Genomic DNA, 19,329 nt, shown 5'->3' on the forward strand with positions numbered 1-19,329 from the left:
TATGCAGCTGATAAACGTCGGTTGTTTATTTTAAGAAATGGGGTCTCAGCTCATGCCTGTAATCCCAGCACTTTGGGAACCAAGGCAGAAGGATCACTTGACACCAGGAATCTGGGACCAGCCTGGGGAACACAGCAAGACTCCCTCTCCACAAACTATTTTTTAAATTGGCCAGGTGTGGTAGTGGGTGTCTACAGCCTTACTTATTTGGGAGGTTGAGACCAGGGGATCAATTGAGACCATGAGTTGGAGGCTGCAGTGAGCCATGATTCTGCCACTGCACTCCATCCCAGGTGACAGAATGAGAACCTGTCTCAAAAAAAAAAGAGAAAGAAAAGGGAAAGACAGGGTCTATGTTGCCCAGGCTGGAGTGCACTGGTTTTCATAGGCATGATCATCACACACTACAGCCTCAAACTCCTGAACTCAAGGGATCCTCCCACCTCAGCCTCCCAAGTAGTAGTTAGTTTGGGGCACCTGTCGGGCTTGATATACATCATTCTTGCAGTTATTCTTTGGCCTACAGGGTCCTAACAGGTAAGACTTAACTGAAGGCTGGGCGCGGTGGCTCACGCCTGTAATCCCAGCACTGTGGGAGGCTGAGGTGGGCGGATCACGAGGTCAGGAGTTTGAGACCAGCCTGGCCAATATGGTGAAACCCCGTCTCTACCAAAAATACAAAAACTTAGCCAGGCATGGTGGTGCGCACCTGTTTTCCCAGCTACTCAGGAGGCTGAGGCAGGAGAATTACTTGAACCCGGGAGGCGGAGGTTGCAGTGAGCTGAGATCGTGCCACTGCACTCCGGGGAGACTCCATCTCAAGGAAAAAAAAAAAAAGACTCAACCGAAATGTAACTGATTTACACCTGTGGAAATTCTATTGTAATTCAAAAGAGTATTAACATGCCAATCAACATGAAAAGGCAAGCTGTATGAACACCTCAACAGAAGAGTATCTAAAATCTTGACTAAACTCCTTCATTTAACATATAATGTGTTCCTCCTAATGCACGAGAAAGGGTCCCAAGGATTATTAAAAAGAATGATCTTCCCTCTGCCTCAGTAAGTCTGTAAGTTAGCAGACAACCAAGTAAACATACTCTGGAAAGTTTTTGTTTGGGTTTAGTCATGATAAAACCAAGAAGAACTGAGGGTGAATGTGTTCTCCAATTAGAGATATTCTTTCAAACACACTAGGATCCGCACAGAAGTATAGACAAAAGACACCTATTAACAATTTACAAATGGCTAACAAACCACACACACTATTTTCAGTAGTAGTCAAAGATATATGAACAAGTGAGATATTTTAAAAAGCTATCAAAATGGCAAAGATTCTAAAATGACACCGCACAAGGCTAATAAAAGGATTTCATCAAACAATCTCATATACTGCTGGTAGAAATATATTTCATATATTGCTGGTAGGAATGTATTTCATATATTGCTGGTAGAAATATAAATCAATGTAACCTTTAGGCATATCATGTAGATATACTTATTATAATGCCAATTCCCTATACACTGACAATGGTTTTTTGTTCTCATAAAAATAAAAAATGTCACTGAAGGCCAGGTGCAGTGGCTCACACCTATAATCCAAGCACTCTGGGAGGCCGAGGCAAGAGGATTGCTTGAACCTAGGCATTCAAGACCAGCCTGGGCTACACAGTGAGACCCTGTCTCTACCAAAAAAAATTTTTTTTAATTAGCTGAGTGTGGTGGCACATGCCTGTAGCCCTAGCTACTCGGGAGGCTGAGGTGGGAGGATCCCTTGAGCCCAAGAGTTCAAGGCCACAGTGAGCTATGATTGTGTCACTGCAGTCCAGCCTGGACAACAGAGCGAGACCCTGCCTCTAAAACAAGTAATTTTTTTAAAAAGGCATTGAAAATGCAAAAGCATTCATAGTTAAGGCACTGACTCTCCAACAACTTACTGTTTCAAAGCTGCCTTTATGCATCAAATCAATGGGTGGCCGGAATAGATCTGCAAGGGTAGTTAATTTCTTATCGATAGCTCCTCCATTTCTTAATTCTTGTTCTTGCCGAACTATAATACAGAAGGATGAAAAAGTTTCAGTTAGCCATAATCGTGAATCACACTAAAAAAAAAAAAAAAAAAACCTTCTGTCACTTGAAGGAATTGCTGGCAATATGCTTGACCTCAAATACAAAGATTTAATGTTGACTCTGAAAAAAAAAATGCAAAGGGAGATAAGAGGAATCTTAAGACTTGGTGGTATTCCCTATCCCAAGGATACAAAGAAAATTAACTGAAAATATTCACATACTCAAAATAACTTCTTCACATATTCAGAAACTAACTGTAACATGGGAGAGGCTGAGTGCGGTGGCTCACGTCTATAATTCTAGCACTTTGGATGGCCGAGGTCAGCAGATCACCTGAGGTCAGGAGTTTGAGATCAGCCTGGCCAAGATGGTGAAACCCCGTCTCAACTAAAAATATTTAAAAAAAGCCGGGCGTGGTGGCGCATGCCTGCAGTCCCAGCACTATGGGAGGCTGAGATGTGCGCATCACCTGAGGTCAGGAGTTCAAGGCCAGCCTGGGCAACATGGTGAAACCTCGTCTCTACTAAAAATACAAAAATTAGCCGGGTGTGGTAGCTCAAGCCTGTAGTCCCAGCTACTCAGGAGGCTGAGGCAGGAGAATAGCCTGAACCCTGGAGGCAGAGGTTGCAGTGGGCAGAGAGCGCGCCATTGCACTCCAGCCTGGGCAACAGAGCGGGACTCCGTCTTGAAAAAAAAATTAGCCAGGTGTAGTGGCGCATGCCTGTAGTCCCAGCACTACGGGAGGCTGTGTGCGGATCACCTGAGGTCAGCAGTTCAAGGCCAGCCTGAGCAACATGGTGAAACCTCATCTCTACTAAAAATACAAAAATTAGCCAGGTGTGGTGGCACAAGCCTGTAGTCCCAGCTACTCGGGAGGCTGAGGCAGGAGAATAGCCTGAACCCTGGAGGCAGAGGTTGCAGTGAGCAGAGATCGCGCCACTGCACTCCAGCCTGGGCAACAGAGCAGGACTCCGTCTCAAAAAAAAAAAATTAGCCAGGTGTAGTGGCGCATGCCTGTAGTCCCAGCACTAAGGGAGGCTGAGATGTGCGGATCACCTGAGGTCAGGAGTTCAAGGCCAGCCTGGGCAACATGGTGAAACCTCATCTCTACTAAAAACACAAAAATTAGCCGGGTGTGGTGGCACAAGCCTGTAGTCCCAGCTACTAGGGAGGCTGAGGCAAGAGAATCGTTTGAACCTGTGAGGTGAAGGTTGCAGTAAGCTGAGATCACGCCACTGCACTCCACCCTGGGTGACAGAGTGAGACTCCATCTCAAAAATAAATAGTAATAATAATAAAAATATTATGACAGTAGAGATGATGACCACTGTTGTCACCTTCCACTGGAAGGACACAGGATTCCCTAGATGACCTGAGTCAGTTTAGGTTCCCCATCAATTCTCTCCAAAGTTACAAGACCTATCTGTGCCTCAATGAACTCATTATAAATAAACTACAAAATCAAGTATGGTCCAAGGGTTTCTCATATATCCTCTTAACATAACTGTCCTTTCTTTAGGATTCCATTGCTAAATCAATACTAAATCCTCTAAAAGTATAAGACCAAGATTCTCATTCTAACTTATTACACAAAAATATTTCAAATAACTGTAGCCAAAGTATTAATAGTGGCTGCTTTGGGTGGTGTGGCTTTTCCTCCTATTTTTCAATCTCTTACAATAACCACTTTCATTATATATTCCTTTCATTGACAGAAATCAGGATCCTGAGGGAAATCAGTTTATTTTATTATAGTAAGCATTTTAAGTGTTTATTCACAAGCGAACTAAGTTTGTCAATTACCATATTTCCTACATTTTCTCCATCTCCTTTACTATTTTTCTATAACCAAATAGGTTAGAATTTGAACAATTTAGCTCAGGGGAGAATTAATCACATTCTGGATCCATAATTTCACTTTTTAAAGAAGGTGAAAACTTAAAAGTAATTGGGCCTAATAGTAATCATCTTTGTCTTTTTAATAGGAAGAGAAGAGGGAGATGATAAACTGGTCCACAGATACCTACTAGTTTCAGTCTGAAAATCCCGGAAACCATCAAAAATTGAGCGTGCAGGCCGTCGTCTTTTAGGAGCTTTCGGGAGAAAAAACAGAATTGAAAAATTTAAAAATTAATTTTGAAACTTAATTCTATAAATGTCCTTATCTAAAAGTATTTTTTTAATAAAATATATGAAATCCTTCACGAACTGCATGTCACCCTTGCGCAGGGGCCGTGCTAATCTCTGTATCATGCTAATCTCTGTCTCGTTCCAATTTTAGTAAATGTGCTGCCGAAGCGAGCACAGTATTTCTTGTTTTAAAACACTCAAGATTCATAATGGTGCCTTCCCTCAAAAAATAAAAAAGTTTAAAAACTTTCAAATCATTCGTGTATAATTAATCCAAACATCTTCCATCCAGTCATCTTGTATTACAAATGAGAAAATTCAGGTCCAGTTAAAACAGACTTAATCAAACTTGTGTAAAAAGTTTACTATTTGTTGGGCATGGTGGCTCATGCCTGTAATCCCAGCACTTGCGGGAGGCCGAGGCACGTGGATCACCTGAGGTCAGGAGTTTGAGACCAGCCTGAACAATATGGTGAGCCCCTATCTCTACTAAATACAAAAAATTAGCCAGGCGTGGTGGTGCATGACTGTAATTCCAGCTACTTGGGAGGCTGAGGCAGGAGAATCACTTGAACCTGGGAGACAGAGGTTGCAGTGAGCCAAGACTGCCGTTGCAGTCCAGCCTGGGCAACAAGAGCAAAACACCATCTCAAAAAAAAAAAAAAAAAAAAAAAAAAAAAGTTTACTATCCTGGCCAGGCGCTGTAGCTCACGCCTCCTGTAATCCCAGCACTTTGGGAAGCCAAGGTGGGTGGATCACCTGAAGTCGAGTTCGAGACCAGCCTGACCAACATGATGAAACCCTGTCTCTAATAAAAATACAAAAAAACTAGCCAGGTGTGGTGGCAGGCACCTGTAATCCTAGCTACTTGGGAGGCTGAGGCAGGAGAATCACTTGAACCTGGGAGGCGGAGGTTGCAGTGAGCCAAGATCACGCCACTGCACTCCAGCCTGGGCAAGAAGAGTGAAACTCCGTCTCAAAAAAAAAAAAGTTTACTATCTTAATATCCAAGTGGTGATATCAGGAAGAAAAAAGATTTTGAGGATGATGCCACGTAGAGATGAAGCCACACACATGCTGCAGACATCCAATTCAGGTTAGCCTTCGGGATCTGACTGCCTTGTTGTATAGAGTAATTCTACATTCTAAACTCTAAGACTTAAGGACTATTTCTTAGGGACTGGACCCACGTGCAGAACCATAAAGACAAAAAACATCTTTAATTTTGGAAACTTTTCACAGTTACACAATGGTTTAATGACAGAAAAGTAAAGAGATCCACCTAAGGTATTCCACTACCCCTGTAGAGTCTCTTACCCAGTCTTTAAGTATTTTACAGATAAAGTCTAGAATGCTAGAATCAAAATGTTATCTTCCTATATCTATGTGTTCTTAAACCTAAACAAATTACCAGATCATTTATGTACATTACAATAAATAAAGGCTTTTCATGATTCCCTCAATATGGGTAGGTTACTAAGTTGGCTTATGGCAAGACTGGCCAGCATGTAACAAGAATAATTATCTGTGAATAAATGATTAGTATCAAGATTAGACAGAGACTACAGAATCCCCTTAACCCATGTCAAAACATCTTTCCCAATAACTCGTGTTTGTGATTACATAGGATACTTATTTATATCCAGAACTACCGAGTAAAAGGCAAAACAAAGCAATAAAAAATGCAGAACATATTAAAAACTTCATTTTTGTTTAAAACATATTCATATGCATATCATTCCTGTGTATATGTGTATGTTTTTATGTTAAACAATCACATTATCATCTCTGGGAAAAGAGATTTTGTAATACACTGTCATGTTTTATTTTTTATTGTTTGAGACAGTGTCTCGCTCTGTTGCCCAGCTGGAGTGCAGTGGTGTGATCATGGCTCACTGCAGACTCCATCCACCTAGGCTCAAGCCATCCTCCTGCCTTAGCCTCCCAAGCAGCTGGGACTACAAGTGTGCAGCACCACGTTCAGTTGTTTGTCTGTTTGTTTGTTTTTAAGAGATGGGCATGTCGCTATCTTGCCCAGGCTAGTTTGGAACTCCTGAGCTCAAGGAATCCTCCCACCTCATCCTCCCAAGGTGCTGGGATTACAGGAACAAGCCACCATGCCCAGCCTGAATTAATTAATTAATTAATTTATTGCGACAGAGTCTCACTCTGTTGCCCAGGCTGAGTGCGGTGGCATGATCTCAGCTCACTATGACCTCCACCTCCCAGGTTCAAGGCATTCTCCTGCCTCAGCCTCCCTAGTACCTGGGACAACAGGCGTGTGCCACCACGCCCAGCTAATTTTTGTATTTTTAGTAGGGAGGGCGTTTCACCATGTTGGCCAAGCTGGTCTGGAACTCCTGATCTCAAGTGATCCACCCGCCTCGGCCACCAAAAGTGCTGGAATTACAAGAGTGAGCCACTGAGCCTGGCCTGAATTTTATTTTTAATTTAAATATTGCACCGTGTCCCTCTCTACCTTCCTCCCTCCCTCCTTTCTTCATTTCTATTCAAGAAAAAGCAAGAAATGTCACACTTTTCAATCTTGGAACTATTTTTGATCAAGAGCTCCTATTTCAAATGTACATGGCTTCTAGCAGGAACAATACAGCCTGCCAAAGAATGCCTCTAAAACGAGTTATCTGGCCCTGGTGCAGTGACGTGAGCCTATAGTCCCAGCTGCCCAGGTGGCTAATATGAGAGGATCGCTTGAGCCAAGGAGTTCGAGTACAGTCTGTGCAACATACTGAGACCCTGTCTCTTAAAAAAAAAAAAAAAAAATTAAATTTTTTAAAATAACTAGATATCTGATACTTTTTAACTGTTAACAATTAAGAAACTGGCTGGAGGCTGGGCACGGTGGCTCACGCCTGTAATCCCAGCATTTTGGGAGGCCAAGGTGGGCAGATCACGAGGTCGGGAGATCGAGACCACCCTGGCTAACAGGGTGAAACCCCATCTCTACTAAAAAATAGAAAAAATTAGCCAGGCATGGTGGCGGGCGCCTGTAGTCCCAGCTACTTGGGAGGCTGAGGCAGGAGAATGGCGTGAACCCAGGAGGCAGAGCTTGCAGTGAGCCAAGATCGTGCCACTGCACTCCAGCCTGGGCCACAGAGCGAAACTCCATCTCAAAAAAGAAACCAAGGATGTCTTAGAATAAGAATAGCTGCCTAAGAAAGTGTATTATTTTAGGAAGGTAGCACATAAAAGGTAATTTTCTTCTACTTTTAAACTGCCAAAGGTAGGTAGGTCAATATTCCACATCACCTTTCCAACCTCCCCCTTCTCTATAAGGTATCGATCTGGGTATACTCACTAGTTCCTCTTATTGCTATCCTTCTACCCAATTCCTTTTACTACTTGGGCTAATAACCCTTTTCCCATTTGTCTTCCCTTCATTTACCCTATTTCTAAGCAAAAACCTCTCCTCAGACCACACCACCTCTAGCCCTAGGACTATTACTGCTACCTGCCTTTTCAATGTGGTCTCCTGGCTCTTCCAAGCCGTCTGCCACAAGCAAACATCAGTCCTCTGTCCTCACTCTACTGCCCACATAATAGAAGTACTGGTCACTGAAGCCAAAGAGACTAAGCTATAAAGACCTAAAAGAGATTCAGGAGCTTCAAAGTCAGCATAGGGGAGGGACAGGTGGAGAAAAAATGTAGTGAGAAGAGTGGCACTGTTTTACATGTCCACATATCTGTTTGTATTTGGCTTCAGAGAAGACATCTGGATCTTCAGATCTGCTTCTGCATTCCTTTAGATCTGCTGCTATTCTTTCAGTTCAAGTATAGAAAGAAAATTACAATTTACTCTCACGCAGACACACAGTTGTAAAAGGGAGGAGCCGGCTTTTTGTTTTAAAAGATGGGGGGTCTCACTATTTTGCCTGGGCTGAAGGGCAGTGGCTATTCACAGGCACAATCCCAGTACTGATTTGCACCTGCTCCTTTTCCTCTTCCTTAGGTCATCTGGTGGTCCTCCACTGCCGGCAGGTCACCATATTGATTCCGAACTTAGTGCAGACACCCAATCAGCATAGGGCCCTACAGCCAAGAACTCCTGGGGCTCAAGCCACACTCCCACCTCAGCCTCCAGAGTAGCTGAGACTACATGCCTGTACCACCACACCCAGCAGGGAGGAGTGTTTTAAAGTCTTAGATGATTGTGGATATTCTTCTTTAATAGTACACCAATACTTAACCGATGGTAGTTTATTAGAGGACAGCTGCAAAGTGGAATCTGAAATCTTATCAACGAGTTTTTCATACTGTTTCATTAAAACCCACTGTACTATGTGGTAGGCAGTGTCTAAGACAGCCCCCAATTTTCCCTGTCTCCCAGTATTGATAACCTGTGTGTGAATACTTTGAGTGCAGGCAGGATTGAACAGAATGTGGCAGACGTGATGGGATTAGGTTGCAAAAAGACAGTGGCTTCCATTTTGGGCTGCCCTCTCTGGCTCTCTCATTTGCTCTGTGTAAGAATGGATGCCCCCAGGCAACAGCCACATGAATGAGCTTAGGAGATCCTCCTCCATTCAGGCTTTGAGATGAATGGTAGCCTAGCTGACATGTTGACCACACCCTTGTAGGAGACCCTAAACAAATGCCACACCCAGATTGCTGACCCAAAGAAACTGAGATAACGTTTGTTTTTTTTCAGGCAGTTTAATTTTGGAACAATTTTTCACTCAGCAATAAATATCTAATACAATTCATCTCGTAGTTCGAATGGATCTTTTACCTATGCACAATTTTGTAATATCATGCATTGGTTATTCAAAAATACTTGTTTACTGAGTAATGCAAACATTTCAAATATTAATGGTTTCATTACACGGTATTTTAAAAATCATGTTTCATGTCACCAGTGATCTTATCAGAAAGCCTTCAAGTATTGGGAAAGTATCAAGCTCACAAAGGTGGGTACAAAAAATTTTCTAAAACTGTTTTTTGCCTGAAAGCTTTTTATCATTTTTTTTTTTGAGACGAGGTCTGTCACCAGTAGGCTGGAGTGCAGTGGTGCAATCATGGCTCATGCCTGGACCTCCCAGGCTCCATCTTCTCACTCCTCAGCCTCCTGAGTAGCTGGGACTACAGGCATGTGCCACCACGCCCAGCTAACTTTTTTCTTAATTTTTTTGTAGAGATGGGGTCTCCCTATGTAGCCCAGGCTCGTCTGGAACTCCCAGGCTCAAGCAATCCTCCCGTCTCAGCCTCCCAAAGTAATCCCAAAGTGTTGGGATTACGGTTGTGAGTCGCCACGTCTGGCCGAACCTCTTTTTTAAAATCACTGATAACAAACACTCTCAGTTGTACTGAGGTAACAAGCTCACATTTTCAAGAAAATGCCAATTGTTGTGATTTTTCAAGTAAAAAGAATGTTCCAAGAAAAAAGCTGCCTAGTTGAGATTGCTACTCTAACAATCACACAAGTGCTTTTCCTTAAGGTAATCATGGTGCTTCATTATGCCAAAGTGCTTTGTGCATACATCCTATTTCAAACAATATTTTTAAACTGTGTAGGCCGGGCGCGGTGGCTCACGCCTGTAATCCCAGCACTTTGGGAGGCCGAGGCGGGCGGATCATGAGGTCAGGAGATCGAGACCATCCTGGCTAACACAGTGAAACCCCGTCTCTACTAAAAATGCAAAAAATTAGCCGGGCATGGTGGTGGGTGCCTGTAGTCCCAGCTACTCGGGAGGCTGAGGCAGGAGAATGGCTTGGACCCGGGAGGCAGAGCTTGCAGTGAGCCGAGATCGCGCCAATGCACTCCAGCCTGGGCGACAGAGCGAGACTCCGTCTCAAAAAAAAAAAAAAAACACTGTGTATTCAAGGGTCAAGATTTAATGAAATTAATCATTTTTATTGCTTCATCAAGAACATTATTAAACTGCTTTTAAATTAATTAATTTATTATTTTTTTTTGAGTTGGGGGTCTCAATATGTTGCCCAGGCTGGTCTCAAACTCCTGGGCTCAAGCAGTTCTCCCACCTCAGCCTCCCAAAGTGTTGAGATTACAGGTGTTGAGCCACTGCAACTGTCCTATTTATTTTTCTTTTATAGACAGGGCCTCACTCTGTTACACAGGCTGCAGTGCAGTGGCATGATCATAGTTCACTGCAGCCTAGAACTCCTAAGCTCAAGCGATCCTCCCACCTCAGACTCCCAAGTAACTAGGACTACAGGCGCGTGCCACCACGCCTAACGAATTTATTTTATTTTTTGTAGAAATAAGAGTCTTCCTATGTTGTCTGGGCTACTCTCCAACTCCTGGTTTCAAGTGATCTTTTCAACTGTAGCCTCCCAAAGGACTGGGATTACAGGCATGAGCCACTGCACCTGGCCCTGCCTTTTAAATTTTTTTGTAAACTTCAAGTATGCAGCAGTGAAGAATTCACTACCTAGTGATACAGTCTGAAGCCACTGCATGAATTCAACCAAGATGCCAGCAGTCTGACTCATCACTGTTTCTGAACTATCAGTCTAAATGTCACCACAATGAAAATAATTTGATGTCCAGTACAATGGTGCATGCCTATAATCCCAGCTACTCAGGAGGCTGAGATAAGAAGATCACCTGAGCCTAAGAGTTCTGGCCTGTAGTGTGCTATGCCAGTCAGGTGTCTACACTAAGCTCGGCCTCAACAGAATTGCCTCCCAGGAGTAGGGGGACCACCAGGTTGCCTAAGGAGGGGTGAACTGGCCCAGGTTGGAAACAGAGGTCAAAACTCCCGTGCTGATCACTAGTGGGATCACACCTGTGAGCAACCACTGCACTCCAGCCTGGGGCAACACAGCAAGACCCCATCTCGGGGGGAAAAAAAAAAAAACCCTTAGTATTATTACGTAAGTTGTTTTAACTTTACAGACAACCCGAAAGGGAATATTAGGGACCTGAGACCACACCTGAACTGTGATTTAAATCAATACTGTCTTAAGAAAATAGTTTCTAGGCCGGGCGCGGTGGCTCACGCTTGTAATCCCAGCACTTTGGGAGGCCGAGGCGGGCGGATCACGAGGTCAGGAGATCGAGACCACGGTGAAACCCCGTCTCTACTAAAAATACAAAAAATTAGCCGGGCGTGGTGGCGGGCGCCTGTAGTCCCAGCTACTCGGAGAGGCTGAGGCAGGAGAATGGCGTGAACCCGGGAGGCAGAGCTTGCAGTGAGCCGAGATTGCGCCACTGCACTCCAGCCTGGGTGGCAGAGCGAGACTCTGTCTCAAAAAAAAAAAAAAAAAAATAGTTTCTAAAGACCCATTTCAAGTTATAACGTCTAATAATGAAAGGTAAGAATGACTTCCTAACTGTAAAAAGTCATTCTCAGTGTCCTCCTTACTGTACATCAATTCAGAGATAAAAAAAGGAAGAAAGTGGCCAGGTGTGGTGGCTCACGCCCGTAACTCCAATACTTTGGGAGGCCAAGGCCAAGGCAGGAGGATTGCTTGAGATCAGTTCCATAGCAGCCAGGGCAATACAGCAATGCCTTGTCTCCACAAAAAAACAAAACAATTAGCCAGGCGTGGTGGCATGCACCTATAGAAGGCTGAGGTGGGAGGAATCCTTGAGCCCAGGAGTTTGAGACTGCAGTAAGCAAGGATTGTATCACTGCACTCCAGCCTGGGCAACAGACTCCATCTCTGTAAAACCAAAGAAAAAAAAAAAGAGTAAAGTGGGGCTTTCAAATGGAATTCTTTTGCCTCCGTTCAAAAGCAATACAACACAGAATTTACTTCCTATAGTCCTACAAAGACCCTGTATTATTCCTTGCAATAAAGAGAAGATAAAGCTTCCAAGGGCATTACTCTTTTGCTCCAAATCTATTCCTAGCATTTATATTTTTAAAAATATGAGCAATATGGTATATTAACAGCATAATGACTATCTGCAGTGAACAGTCCAGAAAGCACTTCATTACACTACAGTATTCAGACTTTACAGCTTTCCTCTTGCCTTTTATTTCCGAATCTAGACAGTATATTCTTTTGTTTCTTGCTATAATAAACACCAAAGCTGCCAAGTTAAAAACATTTATGTCATAAAAACTCTCAACTGAAGTACTTTACCAAATCAAAAGACATACATATAATTTTATTCATCCTTTTGTTACAACGTATATTTCCTCCTCTTAGTTTACCGATGAAGGCTACATGTGTATTATCCTAAGTGAATTAATGCAGGAACAGAAAGCCAAATACCGCACGTTCTCATAAGAGAGAGCTAAACACTGAGTACAAATGGACACAAAGAAGGGAACAGACACTAGGGCCTGCTTGAGGGTGGATGGCAAGGATTGGAAAAAATACCCATAAGCCAGGCGTGGTGGCTTGCTCCTGTAATCCCAGCACTTTGGGAAGTTGAGGCCAGAGGATCGCTTGAGCCCAGGAGTTTGGGACCAGCCTGGGCAACATAGCAAGACTCCGTCTCTACTTAAAAAAAAAAAAAAGTAAAGAAAGGAAAGAAAGAGAAGAGGAGAGAGAAGAGAGGAGAGGAGAGGAGAGAGGGGAGAGGGGAGAGGGGGGAGGGGAGGGGAGGGGAGGGGAGGAGAGGAGAGGAGAGAAGAAAAACTACCTATTGGGTACTATGCTCATTACCTGGGTGATAATCTGTACACCAAACCCACGCAACATGCAATTTACCCATGTAACAAACCTGCACATGTACCCCAAACCTAAAATAAAAGTTGGAGGGAAAAAAATTTGTATGTCTCTTGTACTCAATTGTATTTATTTATTTATTTTGAGACAGAGTCTTACTCTGCTGCCCAGACTGGAGTGCGGTGGCACGATCTCGGCTCACTGCGACCTCAGCCTCCCGGTTTAAGCGATTCTAGTGCCCCAGCCTCCTAAATAGCTGGGATTACAGGCATGTGCTACCATGCCTAGCTAATTTTTGTACTTTTAGTAGAGATGGGATTTTGACATGTTGGCCAGGCTGGTCTCGAACTCCTGGCCTCGAGTGATCTGCCCACCTCAGCCTCCCGAAGTGCTGGGATTACAGGTGTGAGCCACCTCAACACAAAGTATTTCTCTGCGTTAACTGTTGTCAATATATACTACAGTTTCTGTCTTGGTCTGCCCAAGCAGATTATAATTCCATCTTGTATTTTTTCTATATGAACTCATGATTAACACAAACTCTTTAGCTTACAAAAGGGAAATAAGTGCTTATTTAACGATAAATTAATCTGATTAAATGTCGCATTCTCTATCACCAGTCTCTATCCAGATTCATATCACAATTTTTCACATGAATGAGGGGTTACTGTGCCCTTCATTCACATGAGGAACAGCACTTCCAGAAATTAAGAGAGAAGGTAAGGCATTTCTAGAGAGTAAGGATATGGCAGTCAAGTAGGTATCCAGAAAATAAAAATAATCAGAATCTTTTCATTATTCATTCCCATTACAAAGCAGCAATTCTTTTTGCTAACGTCCCTCCTGTTGGCATTTTCCAACAAATATCAATTTTTAACATCTGCTCCACTCTTTGTGAGTCAACTGTGCAACTTTCTCGACAGGACTATAGAAAAACAAGGTAAGAATTGACACTACACTTCTAACAGTCTCCTAGCAAGCCTTCACATCTTTTGATGGTTTCATTAAAGTCCTAAGGAACAAAATCAAATAAGGCTAAGGGAAAAAAGTGAACTTACCACCAAATAATGGTTCTGGTTCCACCAGTATTTCCTGCTTTTGAGGAATTGGGGCACGAACTTCTTCTCTATTAAAAAAAAATGGGAAAACAAAAAATGAACTGTTTTCTGCTACCTGTTTGCTTTCTGTGAATATATTCAAATTAACTTAGTGACTTTTAGAAGCACAGTGATAGTAAGTTTTTTTGTTGCTATTTTTTTGTGGGGGGTGGAGACAGTGTCTCCCTCTGTCGCCCAGGCTGGAGTGGACCGACACGACCTTGGCTCACTGCAACCTCCACCTCCCGAGTTAAAGCGAATCTCGTGCCTCAGCCTCCCTAGTAGCTGGGACTACAGGCATGCACCATCACGGCTGGCTAATTTTTTTTTCATATTTTTAGTAGTGACAGGGTCGCGCCATGTTGGCCAGGCTGGTCTCGAACTCTTGAGCTCAAGCAATCCACCAACCTCAGCCTCCCAAAGTGCTAGGATTACAGGCATGAGCTGCTGCATCCGGCTGATAAATGAGTTTTAGATGGTTTCCACATAAAGCTCAAGTGGAAAAGAGTACCTGGCATCTATAGCTCAAATGGTTGGGAAATAAAAACAATTTCCCCTTCCCTCTCAAGTTTCCTACCTTAAATTCTGTCAGAAAAAAAGAAAAAACTTTTCCCCAAAAAAATCAGGCAGAAATGAACAGAAAAATATAGGCTTAATAGAAGCAATATCACATTACTACTATATCAAAGAATAATTAAATCACAAGGACATATTAAAATAAACTTAAAAAGGCAGTGAATTTCATGCTAATTATGAAAGAGGCTAACAGGTATGATCTTGGATTATTTACTAAAAAGATCCTAATATACAGAAAAAAAAAGTAATTATTCATTTTTTAAAAGTCCATTTTCTTCAAAGTTTACATTCATAGGGTTTATTGATAATCCATCTCTTCCAGTAAGAAAAAACTCATTTAGATATACTGTAAAAATGGTGTGTGCCTTTAGAGATTAGTTTATTTTAGGTTGGGCATGGTGACTCATGCCTGTAATCCCAGTACTTTGGGAGAGGAGGCGGGAGGCTCACTTGAGCCCAGGAGTTGGAGACCAACCTTGGCAACATAGTAAGGCTCCATCTCTTAAAAAAAAAGAAGAAGAAAAGGAAAAAAAAATTACTTCGTTTTATAGTTGTAACTCAACTATTGAACTCTGCTGATTAATGTTCACAGCAAATAGTAACTTCCTAATTCATTATGTTCCTGCTTATAAGTATTATTATATAAGCATGTAAATTCCATATAAATTTATGTTAGCCCTAATGGTTTTTTTTTTTTTTTTTTGAGACTGAGTCTCACTCTGTCGCCCAGCGCAGTGGCATGATCTCAGCTCACTGCAAGCTCCGCCTCCTGGGTTCACGCCATTCTCCTGCCTCAGCCTCCCCAGGAGCTGGCACTACAGGTGCCTGCCACCACACCAGGCTAATTTTTTGTATTTTTAGTGGAGACGGGGTTTCACCATGTTAGCCAGGATGGTCTCGATCTCCTGACCTCGTGATCCACCCGCCTCAGCCTCCCAAAGTGCTGGGATTACAGGCGTGAGCCACTGTGCCCGGCCACTGGTTTTCATTCAGGTGTTCTGAATAGTATTAACTAAAGATCTTGTTTTTTGATATTTAAGCGTTGGAACTCCAAAACATCCCTTATGAAATGAAGTAGGAATACTCATTTGTCAACAATTACATCCTGTAATCGAAGAAAAACCAGTTAAAGGAATTTCCAATAAACCAAGTGACAAAAGGATAATTCAAAATTATGTTAAGTACTCTTTCCTACTGCTCACACACAAAATTTCAATAATCTGAAGAAACAGACAATACATCTATAAGAGGAAGCTCTGTCAATCCTTTCATCAAAAGGAAATAGGCCAGCCAGGCATGGTGGCTCACACCTGCAATCCTAGCATTTTGAGAGGCCAAGGCAGGTGGATCACCTGAGCTCAGGAGTTCAAGACCAGCCTGGGCAACAAGGCAAAACTCCATCTTTACAAAAAATACAAAAATTAGTCAAGTGTGGTGGCATGCGCCTATAGTCCCAGCTACTTGAGGGGCTGAGGCTGCTTGAACCCAAGAGGCGGAGGTTGCAGTGAGTTGAAAGCAGTAAGCAGAGATCACACCCCTACATTCCAGTCTGAGTTACAGAGCAAGACTGTGTTTAAAAAAAGAGAGTTAATTATCTTAAGAAAACTGGCCGCACACAGTGGCTCATGCCTGTAATCCCAGCACTTTGGGAGGCCGAGGTAGGTGGATCACGAGGTCAGAAGATTGGGACCATCCTGGTCAACATGGTGCAACCCCGTGTCTACTAAAAATAAAAAAATTAGCCAGGCGTGGTGGCGTGTGCCAGCAGTCCCAGCTACTTAGGAGGCTGAGGCAGGAGAATCTGCTTGAACCAGGAGGTGGAGGTTGCAGCAAGCCGAGATCACGCCTCTGCACTCCAGCCTGGCGACACAGAGAGACTCTGTCTCGAAAAAAAAAAAAAAAAAAAAAAACTTTTACCTAAACAAAACTTTCCATTATTGTTATACCTCGCTTTACAGTGTGTGTGTGTGTGTGTCTGTGTGTATATATAATTGTCTCGATCTCAGACAACTCAGTTGTTCTATAAACAAACTTTAATCTGATGAAATACATCAATTAGAGGGGTGGATTAAGTAGTACAGTTGTCCTTACACGAAAAGACTTGATTACTACATTATCTGAGGGTATCTGTACCAAGGTTGTCAGCTACCAAGAATGGAAGGATGGAACAGAAAAAAGTGAATAAAGAAAATCATACTTTAGGAATTAGGAGCCATTATCAAATGTTAATCAATTAGCAATACAAACTAAGCCAAGTTATATATAGGGGAATTCATTAGGAAAAGATATTCATTTTCAACACAATTGAGAAAACATGTTTTATACAACGAGGATAAATATGCTCTCCCAAATCAACTATGAATATTTGCTATTCAAGTTTCTGTATTAGGTGGTTTTTTGTTTTTATCTTTTTTTTTTTTTTTTTTTTTTTTTTTTTTTTGACACAGGAGGCCTCACTCTGTGTCATCCAGGTTGGAGTGCAGTGGCACAATCATGGCTCACTGCAACCTCAACCTCCCAGGATCACGCGATCCTCCCATCTTAGCCTCCCAAGTAGCTGGGACTACAGTCGCGTACCACCACACCCGGCTAATTTTTGTATTTTTTGTAGAGACAGGGTTTTGCTATATTGCCCAAGCTGGTCTCAAACTCTTGGGCTCAAGCCATCCTCCTGCCTTGGCCTCCCAAAGTACTAGAATTACAGGCATGAGCCACCATGCCTGGACTTTTTTTTTAAATATTAGGTTTTCATACTGATTTCTGTTAAAAGTTTGAGTTATATTGGGAGCGAAATACATGGCCAACATTAACAGAAAAAACTCTACATGATATTATTTTTATTATTTTTTTGAGACAGAGTCTTGCTCTGTCACCCAGGCTGGCGTGTAGTGGCACAATCTCTGGTCACTGCAACCTCTGCCTCCTGGGCTCAAGCAATTCTTGTGCCTCAGCCTCCCGAGTAGCTAGGATTACAAGTGCCTGCCACCACGCCTGGCTAATTTTCGTATTTTTTTTTTTAGTAGAGACAGGGTTTCACCATGTTGGTCAAGCTGGTCTTGACCTCCTGACCTCGTGATCAGCCCACCTCGGCCTCCCAAAGTGCCAGGATTACAGGCGCGAGCCACGGCGCCCAGCCTAGCTTCAAGCATTTTTCATAGCAACTCAAAACATTTCTGTGACAATGTGGAAAAATCTAAAATTGGGAAATCTGAGCTTTACTGGACTCTATGCTACTTAATTGCTGTGTAGCTTGGGGAAATGGCCACGCCTCTGCTTCCTGATTGGTAAAATGTTGGTAATGCCATCCAATAAGGTTTTTGTTTGTTGCTGCCATGAGGCACACAGGCTCTGCTGGCCACAGGCCAATCCTAGCAGAGCAGCACCACACACTCTAACCAACCCCATCTCCCCGACTTCACAGAGCCTACATGGTTCCTTTGAGGATTAAAAAGCAGGACAGTACTCTAAAGAATTTAAAGTATGTAACTACAAAAATTTCCACTTCATACTTTTTCAGAGGCTTTCAGTGTTTCATTTATTTCAAAACCAGAGAATCGACCTAGCTTTGATAAAAATGCAACTACTTAATTTAGGCAATGGATAGCTCCTGACAACACATAATAAATTCATACTCTGTGTGTGGTCTGACAGTAGAGACACTTGCTGAACTGGTACTGGGCTCTTCAGCGATTCCTCCACCATCCAAAAACATAGTGACTGCCATTTCCAGATTATTGTTGCACGCTTCAAGCATATGTTTTCCTACACTTTCACTTGCACCTGAAACAGTAAAAAGACAGGAAAAATGTTAAAAAAAAAAAAAAAAAGACAGCCTCTTTTTTCAGCTCATATTAGAATTCCCAAGTAAATTAATAGTATTTTTCCCTTTTAGAATGAATGACTTTCTTGTGAAATACAGAGCTAGAAAAAAATGTACATATTCTTGAAGTGAAATAAACAGAGCTAGAAAAGAATTTAGCAGCATTAAAGAGTAATCATCCCTCATAATAAAACAAAAACTAAATAAAGCATTTTCTGGCCATTTCTTTGGCCATTTATTTAAATGGCCAAAGTATATATTTGGGAATAAGCTGAAAAAAGATAAACAAAAATGAAAGACTACATTCTAGAAAGTTAGAAATGCTTTGTTAGAATATATTTCAGTTAGCATTTCTGTTTCTGTTAAAAAGAAAGCGTCAGGCTGGGCGCAGTGGCTCACACCTGTAATCCCAACACCTTGGGAGGCTGAGGCGGGCAGATCACGAGATCAGGAGTTGGAGACCAGCCTAACCAACATGGTGAAACCCCATCTCTACTAAAAACACAAGAATCTGCCAGCCATGGTGGTACACACCTGTAATCCCAGCTACTCGGGAGGCTGAGGTAGGAGAATCGCTTGAACCCAGGAGGCAGAGGTTGCAATGAGCCGAGGTCACGCCACTGCACTCCAGCCTGGGCAACAGAGCGAGACTCTGTCTCAAAAAAAAAAAAAAAAAAAAAGCATCTTTAATACCAATGGCAAAGAAGTAAGATGGAACATTTTTTGTCTAAGACATAACTAAGTCAAAATCTGGGAAGAAATGTCAATCTTCATCATTTAAAAATGTCCCTATTACAAATGTACTCATTTGTAAATAAAGCTAACAGAGTCTGCTAAATGAAATGGAAATTGGTAAGGTCCTTTAAGAAAACAATTTTACAACATGTATTCCAGAAACAAAAATACTCATTCCTTTTTTGACTCAGTAATTTGGGCTTCTAGTCAAAAGAAAATAAAATCTACATAAAATACTATATGCATAAACATGTTCATACACATGTCCAGCATAGCTTCAGTTTATATTGAAAAGTTGGA

The 19,329-nt window shown here is 42.3% G+C and overlaps 1 protein-coding gene and 1 pseudogene across 4 annotated transcripts in view; both read right to left on the reverse strand.

The window, feature by feature from the left end:
* The window catches only part of UBXN7 (UBX domain protein 7), a 79,255-nt gene that overhangs the window by 34,636 nt on the left and 25,290 nt on the right, over nucleotides 1–19,329 (reverse strand). The window contains exons 2-5 of one of the 4 annotated variants that reach the window (XM_063622210.1): nucleotides 18,107–18,254; nucleotides 13,860–13,927; nucleotides 4,098–4,163; nucleotides 1,938–2,050 (exon numbers count right to left, since the gene is read on the reverse strand). In XM_063622210.1, coding sequence (XP_063478280.1) covers nucleotides 1,938–2,050; nucleotides 4,098–4,163; nucleotides 13,860–13,927; nucleotides 18,107–18,254 — 395 coding nt within the window. Of the gene's footprint in view, nucleotides 1–1,937; nucleotides 2,051–4,097; nucleotides 4,164–12,143; nucleotides 12,218–13,859; nucleotides 13,928–18,106; nucleotides 18,255–19,329 lie in introns of those variants that run through there. The other 3 variants (XM_063622212.1, XM_063622211.1, XM_063622213.1) reach the window with 3 other exon arrangements.
* LOC134733359 (uncharacterized) lies at nucleotides 4,256–4,375 on the reverse strand (annotated as a pseudogene).

Source organism: Symphalangus syndactylus, chromosome 17 (assembly GCF_028878055.3).
Source record: "Symphalangus syndactylus isolate Jambi chromosome 17, NHGRI_mSymSyn1-v2.1_pri, whole genome shotgun sequence".
Lineage (NCBI taxonomy): Eukaryota > Metazoa > Chordata > Mammalia > Primates > Hylobatidae > Symphalangus > Symphalangus syndactylus.